This window comes from Lytechinus variegatus, chromosome 18 (genome assembly GCF_018143015.1).
Source record: "Lytechinus variegatus isolate NC3 chromosome 18, Lvar_3.0, whole genome shotgun sequence".
Lineage (NCBI taxonomy): Eukaryota > Metazoa > Echinodermata > Echinoidea > Temnopleuroida > Toxopneustidae > Lytechinus > Lytechinus variegatus.
In genome coordinates, this window is record NC_054757.1 from 20,381,058 (window position 1) to 20,393,913 (window position 12,856).

At 36.0% G+C, this 12,856-nt stretch overlaps 1 protein-coding gene across 1 annotated transcript in view; it reads left to right on the top strand.

Moving 5' to 3' along the window:
* LOC121431674 (glutamyl aminopeptidase-like) overlaps positions 1 to 12,856 on the top strand; it is a 45,622-nt gene that overhangs the window by 24,331 nt on the left and 8,435 nt on the right. Inside the window, exons 8-15 of the mRNA XM_041629322.1 lie at positions 3,961 to 4,074; positions 4,719 to 4,853; positions 7,703 to 7,768; positions 8,676 to 8,741; positions 9,176 to 9,369; positions 10,731 to 10,822; positions 11,870 to 12,000; positions 12,380 to 12,435. Of these exons, the coding sequence (XP_041485256.1) occupies positions 3,961 to 4,074; positions 4,719 to 4,853; positions 7,703 to 7,768; positions 8,676 to 8,741; positions 9,176 to 9,369; positions 10,731 to 10,822; positions 11,870 to 12,000; positions 12,380 to 12,435 (854 nt within the window). The remainder of the gene's footprint in view (positions 1 to 3,960; positions 4,075 to 4,718; positions 4,854 to 7,702; positions 7,769 to 8,675; positions 8,742 to 9,175; positions 9,370 to 10,730; positions 10,823 to 11,869; positions 12,001 to 12,379; positions 12,436 to 12,856) is intronic.

The window sequence follows — 12,856 nt, forward strand, 5'->3', positions numbered from 1 at the left end:
TCTGGTGTTAGACTCATACCAAAACCGGTGTTGTTTAACACTTCTCTGGTGTGGACATAGATTCTGGACTGGTGTTAAATCCACACTGGCGTTTTTGCAGTGTGTCACTAGGGAGACGTCTCCGCCAATGAGATAAACTCTTAGTACTTCATTCACTTTGCATCTTCATGTGTGCCTCGTTTTCAGTTCTCGAGAACATAACCCCTCTTACTAACAATTTTCTTCATTCTCATCTTTCTGATAGAGTGGTGAGTTAATCATCAATAAAAGAAAATGAACTACTATCATCTGGATGAAAAAAGGGCATAATGTTTCATTAAATGCAGCAACCACATTTTTCTGCATCATGATCTTCTAGAATGCTCATAGTCAATATTTTGTCAAGGGAATTTTCTTTCTTTCGTTTGGCAACGGGTGCCATCATTTTCATTTCTGTCTCATAATATCAACACTAACAACGGTGACATTAGTAATTCATTTGTAGCCCGATTACATTTGATCTACGATCATCGTAGGGGAATCATATCTGGTAAATCGTACGGATTCGTGATCATTGTAGGTTTTTTTTTTTTTCGTTCAGCGAGGTGCTATAAATACAATTTTTTCACAATTGTAGGATCATTACTTTTAAATACATCGTAGAAGATTCATACGATCAGCGCAGGGCCATCGTACAATATACGGTAATCGTACGTTCAGCAAAATTGTATCGTATAATATCTTAATGGGAGCTCTAAAAATATTGTAGAGTATCGTACGATCAGCGCATGAACATCGTGCGATCTTCGTGTGTCTCTGTATAATCTTTGTTTTGGCCGTCTACGATGCCCAGCAAATTAAGTCCTACGTTAGCCGTGATAATACAGAAAAAGTAAGACCCCCCCCCCTTAAAAAAAAAACCCAGCCACCTACGATGCTGCCAAAAAATGTATAAAAGACTAATCCATCTTACGATGGTCGTAGCAAATGTTAAAGAGGCATTATTCTTATTTGATTAAAATGCTGTTCTCTAAATGCAATTCCCGCCTACGCAAACGGAGCAACTGACAGGTCTGAGCACTGGAGCTTGATCACCTATCGGGATATCAATTGTAATTGATATAGAAATAATCAGGGTTCCGGATATTTACCGACATAAAACTATGATATGTATAATAAATATAAGTTCTGTTCTCACGCCCTCTGTAGACATGATAGCGATTCCCGACTTTGTAAGCGGTGGTATGGAACACTGGGGCCTCATCACTTACCGTGAAACATATCTCCTCTTGGATGAAGACGAAGCTTCAGAATCTAGCAGATATTGGGTTGCTGTAGTGGTTGCCCACGAGCTTGCTCACATGGTACTTTAAGCCAGGGGCGTCGATCCATGCTTCGAATCGGGGGGGGGGGTAATAATTATAACAAGGATAATGGCGGTATATTTACCCAGGGTAGCCACTTCAGTTCAGAAAACTGTTCTCCGCACTTAACGGGCCCTTCTATTATCGGAAGCGGGTAAAATCGGAGAACAAAAATTGTCCAACCTTGTTAGCAAGCTTAGCGTGCCAAATTTATATAACAGGATTTTTGGACTCCAAGCGCGACGAAAATTTACAATTTTTTATATGCGTTTAAATGATTTTTTATGTTTTATTTAGAACATTATTTTCAATTCATATTGCGATTTCGTCAAGTTGTCGAAATTATCCGGAGTGGTGCATATCGATATCATGTGGGTGCCTCCCGATTCTTTCACGGGGGAGGGGCGGTGATCGCGCCTGCCCCCTCTTGGATCAACTCCTCTGCATCCACGCCAATTGCTGTACTCTTATACGGTTCGTAAATGACAATACCGCAATTAATGTTATCGTAACATTACTGCAACGTTACCGATGCAAATCCGCAAGCATTTCCAAAACCACAGTTCCTATTTGCTTCAGGATCTCCCAGTTGGCCTAATTATTACGGTTAACAATAGTAACAGTTTACAGTTACCATAGTAACAGTTACCTCTGCTCATCAATCAATCAAAAGCCGTCGACGCCTCCTAAAGATGTTGTAATTTACACAGCAATTGCGCGTTATAGCACCGGAAGCAGTGCCAGTCAAACAAATGTTTGGATATCAATAAAGCGCGTATTGTTCAAACGCGAAAAAAAAACAGATTGTGATATGGTGTCTATGAACAGACTATAACCAACAATATTACCATAATACTGTTGTATCTGGTCAAGGTTAATATTTTCAAATTAGACACAAAAATTGTTTTAAAAACGGAAAATCTCGACCGGCATATTCATTGATCTACCTCATCGAGGGGAATGGCCCTGTGAAATTGCGAGTGACATCTGCGCTTCTTCTGTGGACTGACGTTTATAAAATGAATATAGCCTCAAAGGTGGTGTAAAAGCCATGAGAGAACAATTACAACCAAATTTTTCATCTCGAATTCTTCATTCATATCTCCGAAAGTACATGATAGTTTGCATCAGCAGTCATGTTTGATAAAATACTTCTTTTCATAATGTTAAATCTATCAACTTTATTACCAGTCTATCAATTTTTACCTCAAAAAAGCAATCGTTTATTTTCAATCCACTGGTAAAAATACCTTTTCATGCATTACTCAGTCTGTCAATAGCGTCGACAATCAACAGTATGGTGATCATGGGAGCGCGTTTCGGGGATCACGTGCGTAAAAAAAACATTTTAGACCCGTGTGTTAAAATGGCACTGTTAATATTTCATTAAAAATAGAGTTGAAATTAGAGGGCTTAATGTCTAGTACCAGTGAATAGACATTCCATATCTGACCAGAAAAGGGGACCTTAGCCAGCTTATTTTAAAAATCAATCGGTATTTTTGAAGACATCTCCTCACGGGACCAAACTTATAACCTTAGACAGTTAAGTCGGGCCTAACCCTAATTATTCCGCCAGCCAAAAATAGTTCCGAAGTCATCGATATTTCGTCTCACTCTGGGCAAAGGAAGTTCAGTAGTTGCCTACTCCTTCACTAATTTTGCATTTCAGCCTATCAACTTAAAAACAATTGGAATGGGTTGGGTCGAATGAATATCGTTTGCCTTCCTCTTGTAATTGGGCTCGTAGCACCTGTTTGAAACGACTTGCTATACATTTTATCCGACAAGCCCTGTTTAATCCGCCAGAATCACAATCAAAATCACGTCTTATGCAATGATAAGTAACATAACGGTATTTATGATCCTCGTATAGGCATTGTGACGTATGTTACATCATAACGAAAATTTATTACGCGCGATCTAAGCTCCGCCCAGTTATCGCCATTGGCGATCTATCACTTCTGTTGATTGATGACGCAATCCATCACCATCGGCTATAACGTCTGAAACAAAACGTATAATGCACTGTGATATTCTTGATTAATACTTGCATGTATTGTATGCCAATATCCTTTATCATTATTAACCTCTCCTGAACTGATGCTTTCATGATACAACATTATTAATTTTCCTTATCGTAATATTTTCGCTCTACAAATAAAGTTTATAACATAGGAAGAGAGTTACTGTACGATCGGTTGGGAAATGAATAAAGTATGCTCTGTTTTTTCTTCTCTCTTAGAATATTGTGAATTTATTTAATATATTGCCTCTCGAAAATCTACATTAGAATTGTACTCTGTGGGTTTAGCTATACTCGTATAGAGATTCAAGTTTTTAATTTAATTCCAGGTTCGATTGCTTCTTCTAGATATTGAGAAATCACCCCCCCCCCCCCGAAATAATTCAAACAATAATCGGATCAAGGGCCCTTTAAATGTGTCCAAAATGAAAGATACCACCAACTAGGGTGACTATCGAAATCTTGCTGAAATTAAATAGAAAAAACCTAAAAATGGGCCTATACAAAAAAATCCTAACACATGGAATTGTCATATTTGTTACGTTGAATTTCATGACAATAACGGTGATCTGTTATCTCTTGCATACTTTAGTGGTTTGGTAACATCGTGACATGTGATTGGTGGGATGATCTTTGGCTTAATGAAGGCTTTGCTAGCTATATGGAATACCCCGGAGTTAACAGTGTAGAGCCAGACTGGAAAATGGTACGTAATCTTTGTAAATTAATTAATTCATTCATTATTTAATTTATCGATGACTATATCAATCTTCTTTTTCTGATTTCACTGCAAAAGATATTGAAATGAGAGCAAGGCAAATTCCATCAAGATTAAACTCCGCGTAGTTCTACGCCAAAGACGCTTACGTCAAACCCGTGAAGAGAAGGGCGATTTTAGTTGGTCCCATATTTCAACAGATATATTTTCATTGAATATGAATGTATGTATAATATATATATATGAATATATATATACATACATACATACGTATATTTATTATTTTTTTTTAACTTTTTTTCTTAATTTTTTTTTCAATATATTCAAACTTTATCCACGACGGCCAACGCGTATACGGAAGCCCTATGTTAATAAATGAGACAAGAATGAATATTCAAATTTCAATTATGATTTTATTCATCTTTCTTTTGCAGGTTTGTGACTATATATAGAGACCTGCTTTGGGTGCCATCTGAAAATAATAATGATAAAAAAAAATATTTGCAAATTCCGTAATTTTCTTCTACGTCATCAGTTCAATAAACCATGGGCTTATTATATAATAATTATGTTCTATTGGCAAATAGAAATATACATTTTCATAATTTGTATGTTTTTTATGTTTATTTCAGTTGCAAGGTTTTGTGACCAGTGACCTTCATTACGTAATGGGACTTGATCAGATTGTGTCTTCTCATCCAATAATTGTCGAAGTCAATCACCCGGACGAGATTAATGAAATATTTGATTCGATTCCATACAGCAAGGTAAGGATTCATTTAGGGATTGTTATATATATATATATATATATATATATATATATATATATATATATATATATATATATAATATATATATATATATATATATATATATATATATATATATATATATATATATATTATATATATATATATATATATATATATATATATATATATATATATATATATAAGAACCTTTATTTCACAATATAAACAAAACAATAACGAAAATCAAATTATTTTTCATAACTCTTCTTTTTACATACAGGCATCATTAGTACTCTCTACAGTGCGTCCCACAAAAGCTAAAATAAAGTTTTTGGCTCCTTTATTCGAATAGTTTTTGCTCACTTATGCGTGAATGAGGAATAATTTAAGTAATACCAGATGAAAGAGGAGATTCTAAGCTTTACATTGGTACGTTATTTGTCTATTTTTTATGATTAAGTTATGATAAATCATCGCTGAATCTCGGTTTCGTTTTTTCTGGCACGCACTGTATTATATGGACAAGATGTAAATAGAATGAATGTATGTAAAAGGGATTAGTATATGATAAAAGCAAAGTTATTGAGGCGAATCACTATAATCCCCAAATTGGCAATGCAAATAAGCCATTGACGTGCAAATTTGTTTCATTTTTGCATTCAATTTGTTATATTTTATCATATGTTAAAAAAATGAATCAATGGGACTAATCTAAACTCCCTAAATTGGCAATGCAATTAAGTCCTCAAAATCGTCGTCTCAACATGCAAATAAGCATTGATATCACCATAGAACTATTACATGGTATCACTGATCTGAATATTCAGAGCATGGATTGGTCTATTTTGTTATATGGTAAAAAAAAAGAACGAACGAATCGAACGGATCTGAACTCGCTAAATTCAGAATGCAATTGAGTCCTCACAATCGTCGTCTGAACAAAAGTTTGATTCAGTTAAGTTGTTGGTATCTTATTCTAAATTGTCAAAAACAAAATTAATGAAACGAAATACTAAAATCCGTCACTTGACTCTGACATTTTGCCCTCAAATACGCAATCTAAACATACTAATTGGCATGTTTTCAACTTTTAGATGCATTCTCGAAAATTCTCCTTTGCATACTAAGATAAAAGGAAAAACTCAGGAATGAAAACTATAGGTGTTGCCAATTTAAAGAATAACGGTAATCAAAGAACTCTTCCGTTTTCGCCTTATCTCATAAACGTGCCAAGTATGCCAATATGCATGACTCAATTCGAGCAAATTTTTGAACCCCGAGCCTCATTGATTTTAGAAATAAAAACTGTGAATGAAATACCTCATCTCTCGGTTCTCGTCCAGTGGTTCTCGTAGCTGAAAAGCGCATAAAAATTACGTAAATTGAGATGCCAAACACTAGCAGTCAATATATGTTTACGCATAGTGCATTAATCACTCACCGGTGTAAAATGATTGGTTTTGGTCCTCTATGTACACCGGTTAATACCAAAGTTTTTTGGTGTGTACAACGCAATCGAATCCTTTGAAATTGCAATTAAAATCACAATGAGGCTTGTCGAAAGTTGGTTGACTTGGACAGCTGATCATCCGAAGATTTGCCGAGGAAGAACAATAATGCAAACAAGTCGTTGTCCAGAGTCAAGAGATTCCGATGCTGCCCCGGTCTATCAAATTTTGACAAAAGCCTCCCATCTCTCCATTGTGATTTGACTTACATTTCCAAAAGGAATTGATTCGATGTAGAGATTTTTCTCTTAGGAAAAGCGAAACGCCCGGATGTCGTTCTTGACGCCGGACAAACGACATTATAGATATAGGCCTACACGCAATTTGGGCATTGTGATCTGACGGGCACTCTCGGCTAAAACACGCTAGTCACCTTTTAAAAGGGGATTTAAAGCGATTCATGAGGCACCACTGTTACTATATGCGAATGCCATATCTATCTGTGCTCCAAACGACTTTGTCATGTCTCAACTAATAATAATAATAATAATACTCAATATTTATAACGCGCTTTTCCCAAATGGCCCAAATCGCTCACAATTTCAATTAACATATAAAAGATACAAACAAAATCAGAATGACACATTAAATGAAGGCAATTGCCTAGAACAAGAGTTTTAAGTGACTTCTTAAAAGACTTGATTGTTGGGGATTGTCTTATTGCAAGAGGGAGCTTGTTCCATTCCATAGAGGATGCAACAGTGAATGTTCTATCTCCAGTCTGTTTGCTTTTTGTTGGATATGTTAATTTAAGTGGGCCTTCAGAGGATCTAGTTCTTCTACCTGGGACATAAATTTCTAAACAATCAGACAAGTATTTTGGAGCTTGGTTATAGAGTGATTTGTATACAAGGAGTAGTAACTTAAAAATAATACGTTGTCTAATCGGGAGCCAGTGTAAATTATATAACAGGGGTTCAGGAGGTGTGTCACGGCGGACTTCGAAAATAATACGGGCAGCCCAATTCTGGAGGTGCTGGAGACGATTAATGTGAGACAATGGTATTGAAGACAGAAGACCATTACAAAAATCAAGACGAGAAAGGATAAGGGAGCGTATGGCATGGTTAGCAGTTGACTGATCAATAAACCTACGGATTCTAGTTATGTTCCCTATCTAAGAAAGAGATCATTTCTGACATGGGCTTATTCCAAACTGGTCGATGATACTAATTTAATAAAATTTCGTCAGAGGTATTTTTGTAGTGTCACTTTCTCCCTTTCTATCCTATCGTTTGTTCGTGGGGGATCTGTTGTTGCGTCCCCCAAACACAAAAGATAATCCTCTGCGCCGTCGCCTATGCTCCCTTTCGAACTTTCGCACCTAAATGTCACCGTTTTCTTAACTTTTCACAGGGTGCCTCTGTTATACGTATGCTCAACAACTTTTTAGGAGAAGATGTCTTCAGAGCTGGAGTTTCGGTGAGTAATTTTGTCTCTCCTTCTTCTTTATCTTTTTCTTCTCATTCTCTTCCTCCTCCTTCTTCTTCTCCTTCTTCTCGTTTGTTCTTTTTCTTGTTCGTTTGTTCTTCTCGAAGTTCTCGTTTCTTCTTCTCCTTTTATTTCTATATAGATCTTCATTTTGAATTTCAGAACCACTTGTACTTTAATTCAACAAGTAAATTGCTTGTTTGCGGAAGAGTATCTGCTGCTATCTTTACTGAATGACTGCAACATTGTGATGTCTTTGGATACGATACTAACAAATTCACACTGGCGTACAGATGGAAGGGGGAGGGTTCTTGCCCCCCCCCCCCTAAAAAAAAATCAACACCAAGAAAGTAAAAGAGAAAAGGAAAGGGTGAAATATGATAAAATTTTATGAATGCTGTGTCAGAATCTATCACAAACTTGGATTTTTGTAATAAAAATGCCGAAATTTTTGCTCGCTCAAAAGTTTTTATTGATTTCATTTATTTCGCCATATCGAGCCCCCTCAAAACTTTATCTCATTACACCACTGCAAATACATGCCATAATCATGACCCTGTGCGGCTGATCCCCAAACGATTTATTTATTTATTTTTACTTTAAACTTTTTCATTTTCTTTAATTATGCCCCAAACACTCCCGTATGACCGGCCTATTCTCTTCATTGGCTCTTGTTAAAATATTGACAAAAAAAATTGCGTGCATAATAACACATTTGTCAGATATTTCACTCTTGGCTATCCCCGAATTTAAATATCCGATTTTTTTTTCACAACAGCCCAATATTGATATAATTTGTCAGATATCACCGTTTCATATAAAAACATTTCTAAACTTAACTTTGTAAAACGTTATTCCCTATTTATTTTATGCATTTATCATTTTCCTTTTCCTACAGGAATTCTTGAAATTCTATCAATATGGAACAGCGGTTACCGACAACCTGTGGGATAAATTGTCAGAGGTATGTATTACACAACCTCTTTAAATCAATTCAAGTAAAATAAATTCTTCATTTCATTCCACTACCCTCATTTGTTTATACGGGTAAGACAATGAGAATGGGTACATTAACGAAAATAACTCACCTGACGCTGATAATTGAAGTGTATTTTCCAATGTTCTGTGATCATCACTTAATTCTTATTTTTCTCTGAAAGATGATTTGAGATAAGATGATAATGCTTTCATTGCATCTCTTGGAAAAAAACGTATCTCATTTTATGGAAAGAAAAATGAAAAAAAAGTCATTATCATGGAAGCATTACGTGCTACGACCACAGTGAGGTGTAAATATGTAATAGTATAAGGTTGAGAAATTTTTAAAGCTAACCTTCGTCCTTTACAGTGTTATTTATTGTACAAATAATTCCTTTGGCACTATTCCACCGTGTATAGGCAGCTGCAGAAGATGGAACTACCATTGATGTGAAGAGGGTAATGGATACGTGGACTCTCCAGATGGGGTTCCCCGTGGTTACCATGGAGAAGGTGGTCATTGGGGGCGACTATTTCCTCAAAGGAACACAGGATTGGTTCTTGGTAGATCCTAACGCCAACAAGAGTGCCGACCTTTACGGAAGTCCTTATGGGTAGGCAATGGAATAGGGGGTGATTCGTGGTGGTGATGGTGGTTGTTGGTGAGTTGATGATGGTGATGGGGATGATGATGATTGTGATGATGGTGGTGTTGGTACACTCTTAAAAATGTTCGGCAACATACTGTCCACTCAAAAATTGGTTAAAACTTTATCCAATTCCGGGTAGTTAAACAAAAATATTATGTGCTTTGGGTATTGGATAAAAACTACCCAGAGTTGGATATTTTTTTTAAACCAGTTGTTATGTGGAAAGTATGTTGCCCAACATTTTCAAAATGTAAGGATGATGGTGATGTTGGTGGTGACTGTGGTGATGATGTTGATGATGGTGTTTATGAGGGTGGTGATGAAGATTGTTGTGGTTTATGGGATGATAATGTTGATGGTGTTGGTGGGGATGTTGGTGATGGGGTAATGTTGCTAGTGGTGGTGAGAATGGTGATGGTGATGGTGAATGTAATGATGACAGTGGTGGTTGAGTGATGATGATGATGATGATGGAGGTTGCGGTGGTTGTAACGAGGATGATGGTGATGCTAGTGGTATTGTTGAGGATGGTGGTGTTGGAGTTGGGTTGGGATGATGGTGACGGTGGTGATGACAGCGGTGACAATGATTATTGCTATCATAATGTTGGTGACATGCTCACATGTAAACACTAGTTAGAGGAATTAAATGGTGCTGATATTAAAAGAAGATACAACAACAAATACGATGTTTGACAAATGCATGATGGATACAAATAGAATGACATAAAACTGAACAAATGACACAAACACATAGAAATATGATAGATTATAACGATAACAATTGATAGAAAAATAATGACTAAAATATATGATGGTTTTAAAAAATCCATCATGAAAAGACATTTGAACAAGCCTGACGGATGTCTCCCCCCCCCATCAAGTATTCAACTGTCTCTCTAACTTCCTCAGATATTGTGCTCCCACCAAGACAAAGATTCCAAACACTGAATTCAGTCAAGTGCTATTTTTATAGCCGCACAAATAAAATTGAAACAAAATGAAATTTACCTGTGTATATCTTATACCCATTTGGGGAAGTTCAATGAATTAATAACTTTAAAACAAATATTACAAAAGATTGCCATTTGATGATACCTGATAAGACACATGACTACTTTTGTGACTTTGGCATGTCTTTAAGTCGTAATATAAACGATGTTCGTATTACCATGATTATGAATCAGAGATCATACATCGTGGATTGCACACGGTGTGATCTTGTATCATTCTGGACACGCTTATCAAACATATGCCACATCATTTTATTTGACATTAAAGATTTCTGAGATTTCTTTTGTAATATTTCATTGATTCATACCATAGTGACTACCTTTGGGAGATTCCTTTTCACTTCCGGTTTGAGAATGACCTGAGCGATGAGAAACGTGAATGGATATGGCGAAACAACAGCGAATGTAAGTTTCGGAGAACCTCGTGACAAAATAAGACTTCTCTACATCCATATTTTAAGCGATTGAAATTGCTTCATGCCTTGTAGGAAATCACAAATAAAAGTCTTAATTAGTATTAGGGAGATATGATTAAAAATACTGTTTATGAAAATAAGAAAGAATTAAATGTGATTATGCTTGAAGCCCTTGGTGACTGTTTGATTGCAGACTTTGAAAAATAACTTGTTCTGACTTGAAATCGGTAAAATATACTAGGGCAAACGATGATTCGCCTGTCGATAATCTCATAAGAAAAATAATATGTTCAATAATATTCAAGGACATGAAAAACACGATGTAAAAAGTATCAGGTTGACATGTTTAGAGGTCAAGTCCACCCCAGAAAAAAATTCATTTTAATCAGTAGATGAAAAAAAAATTCTCAAAAGTTTTGTGGAAAAAGGTAAACCTTTATAAAGTCATGAATTTCTCATTTTAAATCCAATTTTGATGGCATTTTCACTGATATGCTTATTACTATTTTTCTCTTTTTATCAATGTCAACCTATTGTTTGGCAGACCTGCCCTTCAAAGTAGCTAAGCGACAAAAAATATTTGGTATATTTGGTATATTTTATATATGTTAAAGATAATAATACCCACCATTCGTTTAATATTGGTAATTTTCCAAATCATAAATGCTTGTGGTATGATCATCATTAATTTGAAACGTTAAATGATAATACTATTGATTTAGGTGTATTTCAGGAATTCTTAGTACAAGAGTTTAATTTTCAGGCTTAACATGAATATGAGAAAAATATCTCATGTGTTCTCGCATGAATCGAAATTGGAAAAGGCATAGGAACAAACTTGAATGGGAATTATACTCAAATGATAGCAAAAGCTCGTTTTGTAGCATGACTTATTAAATTTTCAGTTCATTACAATGACTTTTATTTCGCCATACTTTATCATTTTGTTGTTGGAAAATTTTAATTGAGATGAAGACGTATTTTTTCTTTCTTCCTTAATTAATTCCTTCCCCCTCTCTCGCCCTTTGGATTGTAGTTACGACACCTTGGGTCGGGGATGTGGACGACTTCTACGTGGCAAATACATTTCGAATGGGCTATTATCGTGTTAACTACGATCCAGATACGTGGAACGCGCTAGGGGAACAGCTCCAGCTCAAATTTGATGTAAGATTTTTTTTCCAGTTATTCAGTTATTCAATGATATTGTATCAAAGTTTTTCTGTTGGAATTAATTGAAATTGAAAATAAAATTATGAATTAGACGATCAGTAGTGTATTTGCCTTGCTTTGCGTCGACAATTCTTTTTAAAACTACAAATCGTGCGAGGTACTGTAATAAATAAAAAAAGAATGAAAGTAAAAAACGCATGAATATGGAGTACAGGTGGGGGTAATTTTTACACAAAAATAAATAATTTCATTGATTTTCTTATGATCATAGCTAGTGAAAGTAGTACTAATAAACAAAATGGATCTGGATTTTTTTTCTATGAGTACTCATTTCCAAGCACAATTTCTCCCCTTTCTAAAATTGCTTTCTCAGGATATTGATGAGACTGAACGTGCCGGGATCATCGATGACGCTTTCAATTTAGCACGGTATGTGGCGGCAGATAGCCAGACTTTCTTTGGGGAAACACGCACGTGCTGACAACAGATCAGTGGGCACGCACCGCTGATCTGTGCAGTGACACGCACGGGTAATTTCAGCCGCGCGCACAGCATCACAGTGCTCAGGCGTAAGTAAGTAACATTACGTAATGGTTATTTGCGGTGTTATATAGACCTTAGTCATAATCATGACGGTAAAATGTCACAGCGCCCTCCCTCAGAGGACATAGGAATGAGCGTAAACAGAGTTGTTAGAGATGCGCCAGCTGCCATTTCTGCAGGTCACCAACGCCTGCAATGCAATGGGCTTCACCCTCTAAGATGGTGGCGCGAACACGACAATATATAAGGTCTATTCATTAATATAGGGATGATGAGGTCAGAACTCATCTAAGGGTCAAATGAAATG